We start from the raw sequence: 17,722 nt of genomic DNA, 5'->3' as shown, positions 1-17,722 counted from the left end.
ATTTACAGGGCCATCCCCCACTTCCTTCTCCTCTTCCTCTTCCTTCTCTTCTTCCTCTTCTTCCACCTGTCACTTTCTCAAGTTAAGGTCTTACTCTTTAGCCTAGGATGGCCTTAAACTCATGGCAATTCTCCTGCCTCAGCTTCCCAAACACTAGGATTACAGGTCTGGGCCATGATACTGGTTTTTAGATAACATTTCTGAGATGACAAAATTCTATAGGTGGTGGTTGCCAGGGTGTAGGGACAAGAGGTTGGAGGGACAGTCTCGTGAGGATCCTTGTGTTGATGGACCACACAGTACTTGACTGTGATGGTAAGCAAAGGAAGGTACCAGTTTTACTTGGGTGATCATACCAGAACTACTCACACACTTATGCACACACACACACACACACACACACACACATGTATGAAATCTACCTGTGGGAACTTAACCTGTGCTCTGGGTACCCACTAGACTCTAACAGTGAGGCTCCCATGACCATGGGGCTCAAAGCAATCAAGTTGGAAACCACTTGGCTTGTTTCCAAGCTCCTCCATCTCAGTCATTGTCTTGCTCAAGGCTCTCCTTCTGCTCTGCTCCACAGATCAGTCCACCTTGAAGTGAAAATAGCTCAAGACACCCCCCTTTCCCTTCAGATGCTGATGTGGCTCACACTGGTTTTCAGGCCAACCTGGCCTTGGTCTTCTACCCCGAATTCTGGCCCTTCTGCCATGGTTCATCCGGTCAATGCCACTTCAGTGACCCCCTCCTGCAGAGAAGGGTTCCATTATAAACCTGCAGTAGCTGATCATACAAGTGAACTTCTTACAGGCCAGGAAGGGTGAAGCTCTGCAGCTCTACTTTATAGGCTCCGAAGAGCTGGAAGAGGCAGCCACATTAAAATCAAATAAGCTCTCAACAGTCTTACAAGTTTTTTTTTCTTTTATTATATTCTGCTACCTCTTGCATGGAATGACCACAGAGCACCATGCTCTTCTGGTCACACGACTTACAAACAGGGCATGCCTGGGAAAGCCAGAAGGCCACACCCACAATTTGGTTCATTAGAAAGGAGGGAGGGGATGGAGGAAGGAGCTTGGATGATCCCTCACCTTTTCTCATATTCATGGCTGCTTGTTCCAAGAACAATGATAACATGGTTAATATAATTCTTGATTCACATTCAAGGTCTTTTTCAAGTGTATTTGCCTATATGTGTGTGCACTTGAGTACATGCGCATATATATGGGTAGACTATAAGTGGACATTGGGTATTTTCCTCCATCCTCCTCCACCCTTATTTTCTGAGACAGGGTCCCTCACTATTTGCTGAGTATGCTGATTTAGTTAGATTCTCTGGCCATCAAGCTCCAGAGACCCTACTGCCTCTGCCTCTTGAGAGCCTGGGATCTAGGCACATAATGTCATGTCCAGCTTTTCTGTGGATAGCTATAGGAGGGGGGCAAGTGCCTGAATTCAGGTTATCTCACCAACTGATGCATCTTCCCTGTTCCTCAAGGCCTTTCTAACAAAAGAAAGGGCTTCCTTAAATATACTAGAATTGACTGGTAAATACTTGCTTTCTCAAGAGAGATTATAATAAAATGGAACTAGAGCTGTCTCTATGGTTTATTGCAGTATTCGCACGAATAACAGGAGGATGGCCATCTCCAACAACAGAAAGGTGCAAGCTTACTTACTTTTCTCATTGCTGGGACATGGTAATTGACAAAAGCTACTTGGGGGGGGGGGTTGACTCACAGGACCAGGGTACCATGGTGGGGAAGGCACAATGTCAGGAACAGGAGGCAGCTGGTTATATTGCATCCCACAGTCAGGAAGCTGAGAGGAATGAATGCTGGTGCTCAAGTGGCTTTTGCAGTGTGAATTTTAGTGTCTTTAAAAGAACATAGAAATGTTGTGGGAATATGTTTTATTTTTAATCCAAGGTGTGGAGCTATGGGACTGCCTTAAAGCAGGTGACTATGATTTGCCTCATGCTCTAGCAGGGGCATGGTTTTGCCAGCTGCAGATCATTTCTTCTAGTGTGTGACCTTTGGAATTCTGGGGACTTTTCAGAGGATGTAGGGCCCCAGAGGTGGGTTGTTTGTTGTTTGTTGTTGTTTTTGTTTACTGTTATTGGTTGGTTGTTGGTTTTGTTGGTTGTTGATTGTTGTTGGTTGTGGTGGTTGTTGGTTGCTGTTGGTTGTTGGTTGCTGTTGGTTGTTGGTTGCTGTTCATTGTTGGTTGTGGTGGCTGTTGGTTATGGTAGTTGTTGGTTGCTGGTGGCTATTGTTTGTTGTTTGTGGTGGATGTTGTTGGTTGTTGTTGATTGGTTTTTGGTTGCTTTTGGTTGTTGGTTATTGACAGCTGTTGGTTGCTTTTTGTCGTGTAGTCATGTGAGAAGAGATGAAAAGAGGAAATTAGATATCCTGAAGGCAAAGGTCAAACGTCCCAAGGAACCTAATGCCTCTGATCAGTACCTCTAGTCAGCAGGAAGTAGTCTAAAGATACCATCGCCCCCTTCCCCCTCTATTCTTTTTTCTCTTCTCTGTCGTGTTGGGGGTTGAAAAGTAGATGAAGAGAGATGGAGAAGGGTACCCAAAAAGAACCAAAAAGAACCCAAAAAGTAGCAAAAGTCCAGCTACAGGGTTTTTCTTTTTTATTCAGTCCTGACCTCTGGTCAAGGGATAGGATGGTGCTGACCACATTCAGGTTGGATCTTCCTTGCCCAGTTAACAAAATAAGGAAACTCTCTCATAGACAGGCCCAGAAGTTTGTTTCTTCAGGAATCCTAGATGCCGTCCCTATTGATAGTGTCAACAACCATACTTACTGTTCTAGGTCCTACCAGTGAAGTTTTTCTTCTTTCTTTCTTTTGTTTTCAAGATAGGATTTCTCTGTGTAGCCCTGGCTAACCTGGAACTTGTGTTGTAGACCAGGCTGGCCTTGAACTCAGAGACCTGCTTGCCTCTGCCTTGAGTGTTAGGATTAAAGACCTGCACCACCATGATCTGCTATGAAGTCATTTTCACTGTGGCCCAGTCCTGGTGCTGTTAGACCTACAGGATGATCTGAATTTTCATCCTCTTGCGTTTCAGCTGGAGTTTGCTTCATTGCATTCTGGTCTGCATCTGGGATAAATAAACCATGCAGGTCCAGGTGCATGTCTACATCAACAGAGGCGCGAGCCAACTCTGTAAAACTTTTGGCATCCAGAATAAGTAAAAAAGGCAACTTTTGGGGATCCGTAGAGACAATGGCTGATAAGATGACTCCTACAAGAAGACAAAACAAACAAACAAAAAACCCAGTTTATTTCCATTTGCAATGTGGAGAGTGTAGTCCTGGCCGTCTTGTAGGTTAGATGGCTGCTTTCCTTATGGGCTCCCTTTCTGGTCCAGTGTTCAAAGTATAGCCTTGTGTACCCTCTACCTGGAGAGACATTTCTCAGAGTTGTCTCCCTGTCATTTTTTTAAAAGATTTATTTATTTTATTTTATGTGTATGAGTACACTGTAGCTGTGCAGATGGCCGTGAGCCATCATGTGGCTGCTGGGAATTGAACTCAGGACAGCCCCGCTCGCTCCAGTATAATACACTGGAGCTGTTTTCAGATGCACCAGAAGAGGGTGTCAGATCTCATTACAGGTGGTTGTGAGCCACCATGTGGTTGCTGGGATTTGAACTCAGGACCTTCAGAAGAGCAGTCAGTGCTCTTACTTGCTGAGCCATCTCACCAGCCCCCTCCCTGTCATCTTTTAACTCATCCTTGATCCAAACAGGAGGAAAGAGAATATTTGATATTCTGTGTTGGCAGAAGAGAAACCAGAATTTGAATCAGGACACCTACTTCCAGAGGAGCTGCTTTGCCACGACAAACCTTCGTCTCTTCATCTCTGCGGTGAAGCTAATTCCTACGGACCCCCAACCTCATGGGTGCTGGCATGATCCGCAGGGTGGATTCCGGGAACACTTGGTTCACTTTCATGTGTTTTGAAAAATGGCTCCTTTCCTACTGCTCGAAACCTCCAAGTATGGAGAGACCCAGCCAGTTCAGGGAGGACACATGGGCTAAGCTGTGCTCCTCGGTGGAGCAGGGACTTCTTGTATTGCAAAAGCATTGACATATTTGTTTTGTTTTGAGACAGGTCTTGCAACGTAGCCCAGGCTGGCCTTAAACTCATATCTGCCTACCTCCACCCCTCAGATGCTAGGATACCAAGCCATGTGTTGCCATGTCTGGCTTGCGGGGGCGCTGGAATGAACCCAACCCATCTCCCGGTTATGTTGGTAATCCCCCCTCCACAACTTTTGCCTGTAAATTGGGATGTCCTCCATCCTCTGTGCTCACTTTCAAGGTAGAGCAGGGTAAGGGAACTTTTAGTAAGTGCCCAAGATGCCACCTGAAGGACCTGGGTTGTAGTAGCCGAACATAAGTGATGTCAGATTGGCCTGGATTCAAATCCAACCTCTGCATATGGAGCTCGTGACTTTGGTCAATTTGCCTCAATCTGAGCCTCCCCTGGATGAAATGAGGACAACGTCACTCCACACCCGTGGAGAGAAAGCGTGAGAAGCAGCTGCCCAGCCAAGCAAGGGGCTGGCCTCAGTAGGAGTGCATGCAAACAGTCCCTTGCCTTAGAGATGACAGTGACATGGGATCCCCCTGCCTGTGTGCCAGGCCACAATCAGAAGGAAGCCAAAGCCAGGTGGAGAACCACTCCCTCCCACCTGAGGGAAGAAGCTGGCAGTCTCAGTGGGACAGCCTGCCCTCCCCTGCAGGTGTGGGCAGCCCCATCCCTGGCTTGGCTGGGCGGTGTCCTTACCCATAGCTTGTTACCTTCCCTGGTATCCTCAGGGCTGTGGGCAGGGCATTTTTGAAGCAAAAGGGGATAAGACAATTTGGCTAAGTGGAAACCTACATTTCTCAGGCGCTGGGAAAACTTTACATGATTGTAAGAGAGGTCATTTGAGATCTGGGGCCAGCCCTTGCAAAGAATCCCAAAACTAAAGGTGCACGTTCTGAGAGAGTGTGTGTGTGTGTCACTCAGTAGAAAGGATATGGACTTTGTGTAGCATACAATTTATACCATGCCCAAAGAAGGTGGCCTTTTTTTCAGTCTTACCTATGAGAATGTTTTCAGAAGCTGTGGGGCACGTCAGGTAGTATGTTCTAATAACTTCATCCATCCATCACCCACTCATTCATCCATCTATCTATCTATCTATCTATCTATCTATCTATTTATCTATCTATCTATCTATCTATCTACCTACCTACCTATATGCCTTGTTGCTTCTTTTTGTTTGTTTTGTTTTGTTTTGTTTGTTTGTTTTTTGTTGTTTGTTTTCTTGAGACCGGGTCTTAGTAGTTCAAATTCTCTATGTGTCTGAGAATGACCGTAGACCCCTGATTATCTTCTGTCTGCCTCCCAAATGCTGAGATCTCGGGCATACATACCATGCTCAGCTGACAATGTGATTGATGATGGGACCTTGGACCCTCTTCTTGGCCTGCCAGGGACTGAATAATAAACACCATCCATTCAGGGTACCCATAATGTCATGCAAGTGAGCCACAGTAAAATCTCTGGATACAGAGGCTCTGGTAAACTTCCAGTCTGGAAATGCTTGGTTGTCATAAGTTAACACTACAGGCAAACTCACTGGGAAAGGATGGTGAGGAGCTCTGGGGGCCCCAGTGGATTACAAAACCTGGTGGTAGAAGCCCTTGACCTTATACTCAACATGAGAATTGAGTGTAGTCTTCTCATCAGGCAACCCAGCATGGGATGCCACTGGGCGGTGCCTCTGCTCAATGGGTAATCATAAGTGTGGTCCATGGGCTCCCTTCTCCCACTCTTACCATCATCTTCCTCCTTCGCTCCTGGCGTGGGAACAAACAGAGGTTCTGCCGGCCAACAGCTCTCCTCACACCACTTTAAGGAGGACTTTGTGAGAAGGTCATATTTCAGTATCTGTGTATGCAGAGAAGAGAAAGATTGGAGCCTGTGTCTGTAAGCATGCTGACTCCCTAGAAGCAGGAGGACATGAAGGCCACCAAGGGGAGATTCACACCTACACTCATGACATCACCCCCAAGTGACATCTGTTCCTGGTAGCACAACCCCAAGAAGGGAAGAGCCAAATTCCCCCAATATCAACACAGGTCTACTGGCTTACAGAAGTAAGGACCCTGGAGTCCTGAAATTTTCTGGTATTTGGCACTATGTTACAATGTTTTATGTTATATAGTTAAGGTGTTTAATGCCACCAATTAAAATATGATACAGTTCTTTCGTTGCTCTAAAAGTAAAGGCCCTGGACTAAGACCAGAGCTGGGTGGTGGAGCCCCTGCCCAGAACACCTGAGGTTGTAGTTTGAGTCCCAGCATCCCAAACACAAAACAAAGCAAAATAAGCAATAAAAGAGGGAAATTCCCATGAGCTTTCATGGGTCTGTTCCTGTAGGGTATAGAAGTAATGGGAGTGGTTTGGGGCATGTTTGTGCTTTTCTGTGTGTGTGTATACACACACACACACACACACACACACACACACACGCTTGCTCGCTTGTGAGTGTACCTTAACTTTTGCTTGTGAATATTTTTATTTATTTTGCATTTAGAAATTTAAATAATTTTAAATCTATTGTTTTATTTTTACTCTCTGCATCTTTACAGTGTGTGGGAGTGAGGCGTGTATCATTGCATCATGCCACAACATGCACGTGGCAGCCAGAGGGCAGGAATTGGTTCTCTCCCTCTACTGTGTGGGTTCCTGGTATCAAACTCAGGTAGTTGAGCTTGACACACATCCCCTTACCGCTCTGCATTTTTACATGTAAATAAAAATGTTGAGCTGAGAGCCAGGCAGTGGTGGCACACGCCTTTAATCCCAGCACTTGGGACGCAGAGGCATTCGGATTTCTGAGTTCAAGGCCGGCCTGATCTACAGAGTGAGTTCCAGGACAGCCAGGGCTACACAGAGAAACCCAGTCTCGAAAAAACAACAAACAAACAAACAAACAAACAAACAAACAAAAATAGTGTTGATCTGAAAGAAAAATAGTGTCTTGCCAGCATTTTGGACAGCACTGGACTATAGTAAATATAGGCAAATAGTTATTTAAAAAACAAAATTAATTCTCCAAGTTCCTGTAACACCTGCCTGCTGGAGAAGGCAAGGAGGTTGCTTAAGACAGCACTCCCTGCTGATTGCTTCGTCCTCAGAATCCACCACAGGGTCACAGAGCCAGGGCTCCGTAAGTGCAAATGGGAAGAGAACTCTCACTTCAGGATTATCCTAACTGACTCCTCTCCTGTATCTCCTTTCCTAGTCTTAAGCCCTGAGGAGTCTGCTTTGCAGACATTAAATTGGGTCCAGAGCAAGCCAGTCTGCAATGCATAGGGACTCCCAGGATCTGTACCTTGGTTGGGACTGGACTCCACTGTACTTCGGCAGCAAAGATGTAGCGATATGGCTTCCCATTGTGAGCATAATTTATCCGAGGGAGCTCTAGGCCTTGAGAGAACAGAACACTAATGAAATCCCATCATTGGTGCGGGGAACTTCCCTCTTATGCCAAACTGGACCTCATTCCATAGAAACAGTTCCCAAGTACCTAACCCTGAGTCAGACCCAGATTACATCAAAGGTGGTCACAGGTAGGGAGGGACCTTTGATAATGATGCTGTCCCTGCCAAAAGGTTCAGGAGTGAGGTGCCCTAGACCAGAGGGCTTTAAATGCTTAAGTGCCTGTAATTATCCATGATAGAAATCAGAGAATTAGAGATTGAAATCAGAGGCTGCTGCAGTTTTTAAAAGGCTGTCTAAAAATGCTGTGTTTGAGTGTGTGTGTGTATAAGCACACATAGGTATGATAAAAAGACTTCATAAGCCACTGGGATGAGTGTCAATGCACAATATAAAATAAATGTGGTACCTGGGATGGTGCAGTCACTACGCAAGCACTAGGGGATACTGAGGCAACAGGATTGCCAGAAGTTCAAAGCCAGCCTGGGCTACAGAGTAAGACCCTTATATAAGTAAATAAAATAAATTCAGTGAATCCTATTATAATCTTTATAAAAAGGATGTTTACAAAGCATTTTCATATCACAGGATGTGTCCATATGGCAAGGTAAGTGTAAATAGGGTGATTATAGAGTGTATGCATTATGTCACAAAGATAAAGTTTAGAAGTGATGCTGGGGTCAGCACTGCCTGCCCCCTGATGCTCCGTCTTGCTCCATCTTGCAGTTTTCGTTCCTTCTATTACCTTTGCCTAGTCAGTGTTCCTTGTTTTTTGTTTGTTTGTTTCAAGACAAGATCTCTTAGAGCCCATGCTGGCTACTTTGTAGCTGAAGATGTCCTTAAGTTCCCCTCCCTTCCCCCATCTCCTAAGAGTTGAGATTACAGGCATATAATTTGGTTTGTTTGTTTGAGACAGAGTATGTGGGTCAGGCTAGCCTGGTACTCATAGTAATCCTCCTGCCTCAGCCTCCTGATGCTGGCATTACCACCATGCACCACTACACCCAGCTTCATTGTACACATAGAAGTATGAAATACAGATTTGTGTACATACGGCTTTGTGTCATGCTCTGTGATACACTGAGCAAAGAAACTCAGCCTCATGGGACAGTGGCACCTCCCAGAGAGCTTTTAGCTGGCTCTGGTGTACAGTGAGGGCTACTTGGAATCCAGGGATGTTTCTGAGCATCCTCCAGTGCCAGCACTGCCCTACCACAAAGAAGACCTGCCCCACATGTCATCCTGGCTGAGGAACATGGGCCCATGGGTGGGGCTCCTGTCTTGTAGCTTGACACTCTGTATATAGCTCAGCATCTCTCGGGCCCAGTGGACCAAGAATGCCCACTTTGTAGGAATTGTGAAAGTGCAGAGGGAGACACAGGAGCCTACTATGCCGTTCCCACACATCAATTGTGCATGTCATCTATCCAAGGACCAGAAACGTTGGAAGCTATTTTAAAAGGATCCCCAAATTCTTTTCCCGGAGGCCCAAGAACCTTCCGTGCTTGTCCCTGTATAGAAGGGAGATATCACTGAGAGGGGCTCTGGGACTTTCTGTGAGAAAGGATACATCCTACCTTCGTAGAGGACCTCGGGCTGGCAATAGACATGGCCATCTTTCTCCTTCAGGGCTGTTGCTGTTGTAGATGACACCTTGACTAAATTTGAGCCCACTTCTGCCTCCTGAAAAGAATAAATTAAAAATAGCAACAAAAAGAAATGGTTATTCCCACAAACCCTTGCTTTACCATATCCACTTAAACAGAGTTTCAAAGCGTATCACCTTGCTTGGTCTCTCAGTAGCCACAGGAGGCAGCTATTTCATTGCTGTTATTTTCAGTTAGATATAATAAGGCTGGAGGCTGGAGAGATGGCTCAGCATTCCCAGAGGATCTGGGTTCGAATCCTAGCACCACAAGGTAGCTCACAAACTGTTAATTCCAGTCCCAGGGAATCTGATGCCTCTCCTGGCCTCCAAGAGGCACTGCACATAGAAGTGAACAGACAAAACTGCAAAGCACCTATACATTAAATAAATAAATTTAAAAACACAACTATCACCTAAACAGATAATGAGGATTGGCAACAGGAACAGACTCTCTCAAGGCCACAGAGCTGGCGAGAGGTAAAGTCAGGATCTAGCTAGGCTTTTTCTCTCTCTAAGACAGCAATAATATGCTCCAAAAGAGTAAGATCTCCCTTTGAAATGCTGGGTGATTCCCTTGTAAACAGCTGCTTCCATCGTTCAATGGGCACTTGCGGAATCTATAGTAACACACGTGCTTAGGATGTAACAATGAGAGAAAGCCTTGGAACAAAACATACACGCAGTCTGATCTCAACCACATATGCTCATAAAGTACACCTGGGACAAGACCTGGGAAAAATCGCACAGATATGAACAACATAGCTGATAGTGGAGACTTCCCTATTTTCCATATACTTAAGCATGGGACTTTGGGCAAGAAGTTAGCTTCTCTTGTGGCTCAGTTTCCTTCTTTGTATGAGGAAGATAATAGTATGCATGTCTTTGGAGGATTGTAAGGATTAAATGACATCGTCTACCAAATGGTTTGCAGTAGGACCTAGGCAAACACTTTGGTTGATGATGACATCTTTGGAGCTGCCCAGCAGGTCTATGGGATAGCACTGACTCTCAGAGGATTCATTCCAAGCCCTTGGTGATGCCCTGAAACTCAGATAACACTGAATACTTTGTGTAAAGTGTTGCAATCGACAGCATCTCATTGATCTGATACCTGAGCCAACTGCAGAATGACTAAGAGATGAGCAGCATATAGAGAATGGATACATTGTACAAAACGACAGGTCCACTTCTGAGTAACTCTGAGCTCTTGGACTGTTAATCAGAACAGCATGCAATTTTACACCTAAGAGTAATTTCTTAACAAGTAGTATGGATGTGGGTGTGGTGGGGGGAATGCATTTAATTCCAACACTCTGGAGGCAGAGGCAGGTGGATCTCTGTGAGTTGGAGACCAGCCTGGTCTACAGAGTGAGTTCCAGGACAGCCAAGGCTACACAAAGAAACCATGTCTCAGAAAAACAAAAACAACAACAAAACCACATTTCTTTAGAGGTGAGGCTTTCACTGAACACTTTTGGAGCTCTCTGGATTCTAAGTCACTGCATAGGTGGAATGAGAAGCCAAATGAGGGGATAATTGTATATTATTATTACTACGGCTGACATCTCCTTCTCTGTCCAATTTTTCAACATCATTTTTAACATTAAAAGCAATCTGCTTCTTCTCTTGGAACACATATATGTGTCTGCTGTGTGTATGTGTGCTTGTGTATAGAGGCTAGATGCTGGCCTTTGATGTGTTCCTGAGTCACTCTCTGCCCTATTATTATTATTTTTGCATGCAAGTTCTTAGTTTGTCTTCATAGACTTCCACACCATCCCAGCAGAATTTCTACTTGTTTTGCTTTTCGCCAGCACCAGCATTGGCCTTTGCTGTGCCCCCTGATCTTCCTCATCCGGTTCCTGCACTCCTTTCATTGTTTCCTGGAAGTCTTCCTCTAGAGCAGGCCAAGTGTTGCAGGTCTGTGTTTAGGCTCATTCTTCCTTGCACACGCCTAAGGCTCATGGATCACATGAAGCCAGCTGTCCTGCCACCATCCAAGTGGGTTCTGAATTCAAATACAAAGACGACATCTGGCGTTATCTTGTACTTTGTGGTCAGCTTTTCCTATATGTCTGTCTTTGGTACTGCTGCTTTCCCGGGGTGAAGATCATCAATGACTGTGTGTTTCCTGTGAAGCAAACTGTTTGTCATGAACTTCCTTGTGAGGACAATTAGACTGATACGGTGTCATTTATGACAGTGGTCCTTGAACAGTTAAGGCGAAAGAGAGGACTCCTCTACTTCTTTTTTTTTTTTTTTTTGAGACATGGTCTCTTACTTTACTTGGGATTCACCAATCAGCTATATTGGCTGGCCTTAAGAGATCTGCTTGTCTCTGACTCTCTAGCACTGAGATTTCACATACTCAATGCCATGCTTGTATTTTATGTGGATGCTAGGGATGGATTCCAAGTCCTCATGCCTGAATAGCAAACACTTTATTGACTGAGTCGCCTCTCCAACCTGCTACCCCCCAAACAACCTATCTTAATGAGGGCAGCTCATCTGCTGGGAAAGAGAGCAAGCATGGTATAGCTGAATTGAAGGGGTCCTTAGAGATTATTCATCTAGTTCAAATCCTTGATTGTTTGAAGAGGAAGCTGATGCCCAGAGACAGAAAGTGACATGTTAAAAGTCACACAGAGAGAAGCAGAGCATGGGCCCATGGCTTCACATTGAGAATATCCTAGAAGCAAGAACATTTTGGACAGAGGGCAGAGCAAGAGGGCCTTTCGCATCCTCTAGGTTTTAGCTCAAACATCTCATTTTGTAACCACTCAGTCTGAATCTGCTGAGGCCTAGAGGCAGCAGTCCTAGGCTGTAATTATTTCATTCTGGAAACTTCTTTGTCCTTCTTTCTGGTCAGTCTCTCCAGGATGTCAGACACCATTTTGCTCAGTGTATGATGCATGGCACCCAGGAAGAGAATTCATGACTTAATAAGCTTTTCCCTACTTTCAGTGGACAAAGAACACGTCTACTTAGCATTTTGGCTGGAGAGCCCAATGGAACTAAGTCTGTGAACCAAGTAGCCCCATGTAGTAGCTCACCTTGTGCCTGTGCCTCGCTGGGTACCCGCCCCCTCCCCGCCCAAGGCATGTCCAGCCTTGATCCGCAGGGAGTTGGTCCTACAGACACTCTTTTAGCTCCAGCCTGAAACTGGTCAGACTGGTTAAGGGATAAACTTTTAATTTTCCACACACAGCAGTAACCTAACATGACTCGGCTGCTTTTAGCAGCCAAACCCTGCTCAGCATTGAAAGGAATTCAGCCAGAATTCAGAAAAAAAAATAAAAATAAATAATAAATAAATAAATAAATAAATAAATAATATCCCACAGGCTTGCTCTGCAGTCCTGGTGCCGGAGGGAACTTCCAGGGGGTGAGCGAAGAGCTCGGATATCTGCCCATCTGCTGCCAAGGAAATGCCAGCTTCTGCACAGAACCAGAATTCAGAACTTGCTATGTGAGTTTGAAAAGATCCTTGAGCCCACTGGGTTGGCCTCCCTGTCTGTAAATGGGGTGCTGGGTGAAGCACAGTGCTTTATGCCTGCTCTTAGAAAGTTATGGCTATGTAAGCGTCTGGTGCCGGACCAGAGGCAGCATGGTTTACAGACACGAGTTCAAATCCTGACCTAATCCCAATGGTGAGTCTTTGATGTTGGGCAAGCTACTTTCCCTCTTAACTGGAGACTCTGGGATGAAGAATAACTCAGAGGGTTGCAGTGTGAATGGGCAAAACAGTTAACAGTTCTTAAAAGTTGCAGGGCCTGGAGCAATAGGCGGAGTTGAGGCCCACGGGTCCTATGCCCAAATGCAGCAGGCTAATTAAGTAGACCAAACCGCCCTCCTACCCAGATACATGGGCTTTTATCATCTGGAACTGCTCTATCCAAACAGTAGAACTAAAACCAACCTATTTTAATGATATCAGCTCCTCTTTTTTTTTTTTTTTTTTTTTTTTTTATCTTTCTGGAAAGAAGAGGAAGTTTATTGCATTTCCGTAGTTGGATTGCTGGGGTCTTTAATAAAGATTGGTCCCGTTCCATCCCTCATTAAAGAAGGCTGAGGCACAGAGAAGAGCCGTGTGTGGATACTGAGACTTTAAAAGAAGGTGAAGTGAGATCGAAACTTCCATGGGCCCTAAAGAAGCCACATCTCCCATGCTTTACCACCACACTCTTGTTGGCAGCTACTGTGACAGACAGGGAGAACATTCTAGCAACATAGCAGGTTCTGTCTCAAAGGTTGCCCTGGAAAGGGTCTGGATTGAAAAGTCCAGGACCCCTCAGTTCTTAGCTAGATGAAATGGCCAGTGAGCACTTCTCACTCCAGGCTCTACCTGGAGCTACATAGACGGGCCCCCCAGCACCCTAAGTCCCAGCCAGTCCTAGATACCTCACAGACATACTAGCAATGCCTCCTGTTCTTAGTGGGACAGAGGCAGTCTGTCAAACAGGTTGGAATCCCAGTTATCCAATGCATGGGTAGGTGTGATGGAGAGATGCCTTTCTTGGTAGGTATGACCCCTTGGCCCTTCAGACTTCTCATCTCATGGAGAAGGAGCCATGCCGGAGACAGAAGGGACAGATAGAGGCCTCTAAAGTGACAGTCATAGAGAAAGGGATCCTATTGCCAAAGTCTCTGAGCAGAAAAGCCATTTAACACAGGGCCTTTGGAGACAAACCCCAAATCTGCTGATCCAGGATCCAAAGCCATCTCATGTAAGTCTAGCATTGCCTCCTCCTGTGACAGCCTGTGATCCATGACAGAGAATTCTCACAAAACCCATCTCTAACATGCCGTGGCGCCCTTCAGGACGAGGGCAGGGCGGCTGCCCCACTGTCTGGACATGCCTAGGTTCCTCCCTGCCACTCCTCCACCCCTGCAGAGCCCCACCTCAGGTACCCGCAGCACTACATAAACAGCTGGGGTGTTTGGGGCCCTTCCATGCTGCCTCCCTTTGACCCCAGCTGGTCTGAGCATCAAAGATAATCATGAGGCCCTAGACCTCTGAGAATAACCTCCCACCATCTGCTCTGGCTGCAAAGCACTGCTCCCCAGGACATGGTATGAACACTAACAGGAGAGCTGGGCCCTCTTTAAAGCTTTGCCTCATATTTTCCATTCACTCATTCATTCATGCACTCATTCTTTCATGGATTCATTCATGCATTCATTCATTCCTCACATGTAAGAGTTTTTAAATTCAGGGTTGACCTGCTGCAAGTCAGTGTCCCTGCCTTCTAGGAGCCCGTGTCTCAGCAGCACGAGGGGATCAAATAAGCTAGTCATACTGGAGGTGTGTGTCACCCTACAGGGTGCCACAGTATATATACACCCCTGACAGGGGAGGGAGTGATGGCACAGAGACCTGAAAATGAAGACCTTTCTAAGCCTCTGAGAGCCTCTCAGCATGTATTACAATCCCTCGGGATGCTCTGTGTCCAGGGAGTGCTGCAGATGATTGCAGGACTCCAGAATGGGACACTGAAGCAGGGGGTGGGGGGCCTGGGGGGGACACTGATAGGCAAATGCCCCTGAGTAGAGGGCATTTGAGACGGGAGAACTTTCCAGGCTAGGATGGAGCTGGGGCCTTGGAGCAGGCTGTGTGCGGCTGTGTCCACCTACCCAAGTTTCACATCTGTACATCCAGGCAGCTGAGTGACTTGAAAGCAAAGAAGTCATCTTTAAGGGACAATAAACAACAATTAAGCTGCGTGGCCAGAGCCACCCATCCAAGGGTTTGCTTGCCTTTGCTAATTTCAAAGCACCTGGCGGTTACAAGGTGGCTTTTAAAGACACACAGACAACCCATTCAAGCTTGGGTCTGAGGAAGTAGCCTTTCCCCTATGTGATCAAAGGGTGTAAAACCTAAAGTGGGGGTGGGGAGGGAGCCTGTCCCTCTTCCTGCATCAGCCCTGGGCTGAGTTCAGCCTTGTGACTCATGCCTTGTGTGCTCTGTGACACCCTCTTCTTCCTAGACCAGAAGAAACTCCTCAGTGCATCCCAGTACAAGGGGTGCAGAGGCCAGGGCTGGGGTGATTTTATGGGGTGCTGTTACCACTCAGTCGCCCTCAGGAGGGTGGGAAGGTAATGATTTAAAAGTCCCCCAACATTCCAGCATTTGCAGTAAAACTGAAACAGTTGAGCCTAGGGCCGGGGCCTCCTGTTTGCTTGGCAAACATAATTTTGTTGAACTACCCTGTAGTCCTGTCCTGGCTTTTAGATTTTTTTTTTTTAAGATTTATTTATTTATTTTAAGTATGTGAGTACGCTGTAGTTCTCTTCAGACACACCAGAAGAGGGCGTCAGATCCCATTACAGATGGTTGTGAGCCACCATGTGGTTGCTGGGAATTGAACTCAGAACCTCTGGAAGAGCAGTTAGTGCTCTTAACTGCTAAGCCATCTCTCCAGCCCCTAGATCTTATTTTTATCTTGAGGCAGGGTGTCACTAAGTTGCCAGGTTGGCCTTAAAATATTCAGATCTCCCTGCTTCAGCCTCCTGAGTCGTGGGAATTATAGGCCGGCACAACCAGCTTGCCTACTTTCATTCCCTTCCTTTCTTTCTTTTCTTCTTTTGGTTTTTCAAGACAGGATTTCTCTGTGTAGCCCTGGCTGTCCTGAAACTTACTCTGTAGACCAGGTTGGCCTCAAACTCAGAAATCTGCCTGCCTCTGCCTCCCAAGTGCTGGGATTAAAGGCATGCGCCACCACCACCCGGCTCCTTTCCTTTTTTGCTTCCTTCCTTTCTTTAAATAAAGATCTACTTGCTTTTATTTTATGTGCATTTGTGTTTTGCCTGCATGTATGTTTGTGAATGTGCCAGACTCCTGGAACTGGAGTTATACACAGTTGTGAGCTGCCATGTAGGTGCTGGGATTTGAACCTGGGTCCTTTGGAAGAGCAGCCAGTGCTTTTAACTGCTGGGCTACCTTTCCAGCCCTTCCTTCCCTCCCTCCCTCCCTCCCTCTGTTCTTTCCTTCCTTCCTTCCTTCCTTCCTTCCTTCCTTTTTTTTTTTTTAACAATTAAAACAACAACAACAACAACAGTTAAGGTCTCACCAGGCATCCTAGCTGCTACTTGCCCTTCTCTTGCCTCAGTCTCTCTTTTTTTGTTTTTCTGGTTTTTTGGTTTTTTTGAGACAGGGTTTCTCTGGCTGTCCTGGAACTCACTCTGTAGACTAGGCTGGCCTTGAACTCAGAAATCCGCCTGCCTCTGCCTCCCAAGTGTACCATCACCGCCTGGCTTCCTGCCTCAGTCTTTTGAGTGGTGGGATTGTTGGCATATGCCAACATGCCCATCTGGTTGACTTCTTTCTTTCTTCAAGGTCATATTAGGGGTTAAACCCAGAGTCCCAATGTACTAAGTATTCTTTCTACCCCTTACGTATACTCCTGTGCTGGCTAGTTTTATATCAACTTGATATAAACTTGAGTCATCTGAAAAAGAGAGTCATCTGAAAGAAGGGAACTTCAACTGAGAAGCTGCTGCTAGAGGATCTGGCTGTAGGGCATTTTCTTACTTAGTGATTGATGGGGGAGGGCCCAGGTCATTGAGGGTGGTGCCACCCCTGGACTGGTGGTCTGAGTTCTATAAAAAAGCTGACTAGGGGGCTGGAAAGATGGTTCAGTGGTTAAGAATACTGGCTGATCTTTCAGAGGTCCTGAGTTCAATTCCCAGAAATTGCTTGGTGGCTCACAACCATCTGTAATGGGATTCCCTCTTCTGGCAAGCAGGTGCCTGTGCAGACACAGCACTTATATACATTAATTCATGTTCATAAATTCATGAGTAAATAAATCTTAAAGAAAAAAAAGAAAGGAATGAAGGAAGGAAGAAGAAAGGAAGCAGGCTATGAGAAGCAGCCTGTAAGCAGTGCCCCCATGGCCTCTGCATCAGGTCCTGCCTCCAGGTTCCTGTCCTGCTTGAGTTCCTGTCCTGGCTTCTTTCAGTGATCGACTATGATGTAGACACATAGGCTGAATAAACCCTTTCCTCCCCAAGTTGCTTTTTGGTCATGGCGTCTCATCAGAGCAAGAGAAACCCTAACTAGGACAACCCCCAACACTAAACTCATTTTTGCAAACTCAGAAAACTTGGGAAGAGGCAGCCCTAGCTGGAGCAGCAGGCCTCTGCTGGGCTCTCAGGTCTCCTTCACTGCATGCTCTCCTCCACAGTCCAGCACGGAGTGCTGCTTTCCCTGGCGAGGTTCATGTCCCCTTTCACATGACTTAGAACAACAACAACAACAATACAACAACAATACAACAACAATTTTACGGATGTGAAATCAGGGTGACATAAGGTGTGGGATAAGCCATGGCAGAGACACACAGAGACACGTTACAAAGAGGAGAGAGTCCCAAATTAAGAGACACACAAGCCTGGGTACAAATCCTGGCTCTCCTGCTCTCTGGGTTAGGCTGAACCCCTGTACTGCAGAGCTCAGAAATGAGGGTGGGAAAAGGTCCCCTGGACTACAGAGGACTGTTCCTGGGGCGTAAGGCCTGTAGGGTGAACATCTGAATTCCTGGCTGTCTGCA

At 46.2% G+C, this 17,722-nt stretch overlaps 1 protein-coding gene and 1 pseudogene across 1 annotated transcript in view; both read right to left on the bottom strand.

The window, feature by feature from the left end:
- Positions 1-2,630: 2,630 nt before the first annotated feature.
- The window catches only part of Bco1 (beta-carotene oxygenase 1), a 45,859-nt gene continuing 30,767 nt past the window's right edge, over positions 2,631-17,722 (bottom strand). The window contains exons 8-11 of the mRNA XM_031337237.1: positions 9,100-9,205; positions 7,416-7,510; positions 5,854-5,965; positions 2,631-3,263 (exon numbers count right to left, since the gene is read on the bottom strand). Coding sequence (XP_031193097.1) covers positions 2,977-3,263; positions 5,854-5,965; positions 7,416-7,510; positions 9,100-9,205 — 600 coding nt within the window. The 3' untranslated portion in view covers positions 2,631-2,976. The remainder of the gene's footprint in view (positions 3,264-5,853; positions 5,966-7,415; positions 7,511-9,099; positions 9,206-17,722) is intronic.
- On the bottom strand, positions 10,962-11,345 carry LOC116068085 (annotated as a pseudogene).

The sequence above is a fragment of the Mastomys coucha genome, unplaced genomic scaffold (genome assembly GCF_008632895.1).
Source record: "Mastomys coucha isolate ucsf_1 unplaced genomic scaffold, UCSF_Mcou_1 pScaffold22, whole genome shotgun sequence".
NCBI lineage: Eukaryota > Metazoa > Chordata > Mammalia > Rodentia > Muridae > Mastomys > Mastomys coucha.
The sequence above is the reverse complement of the archived record's forward strand: the minus strand, read 5'-3'. Positions and strand labels throughout refer to the sequence as shown.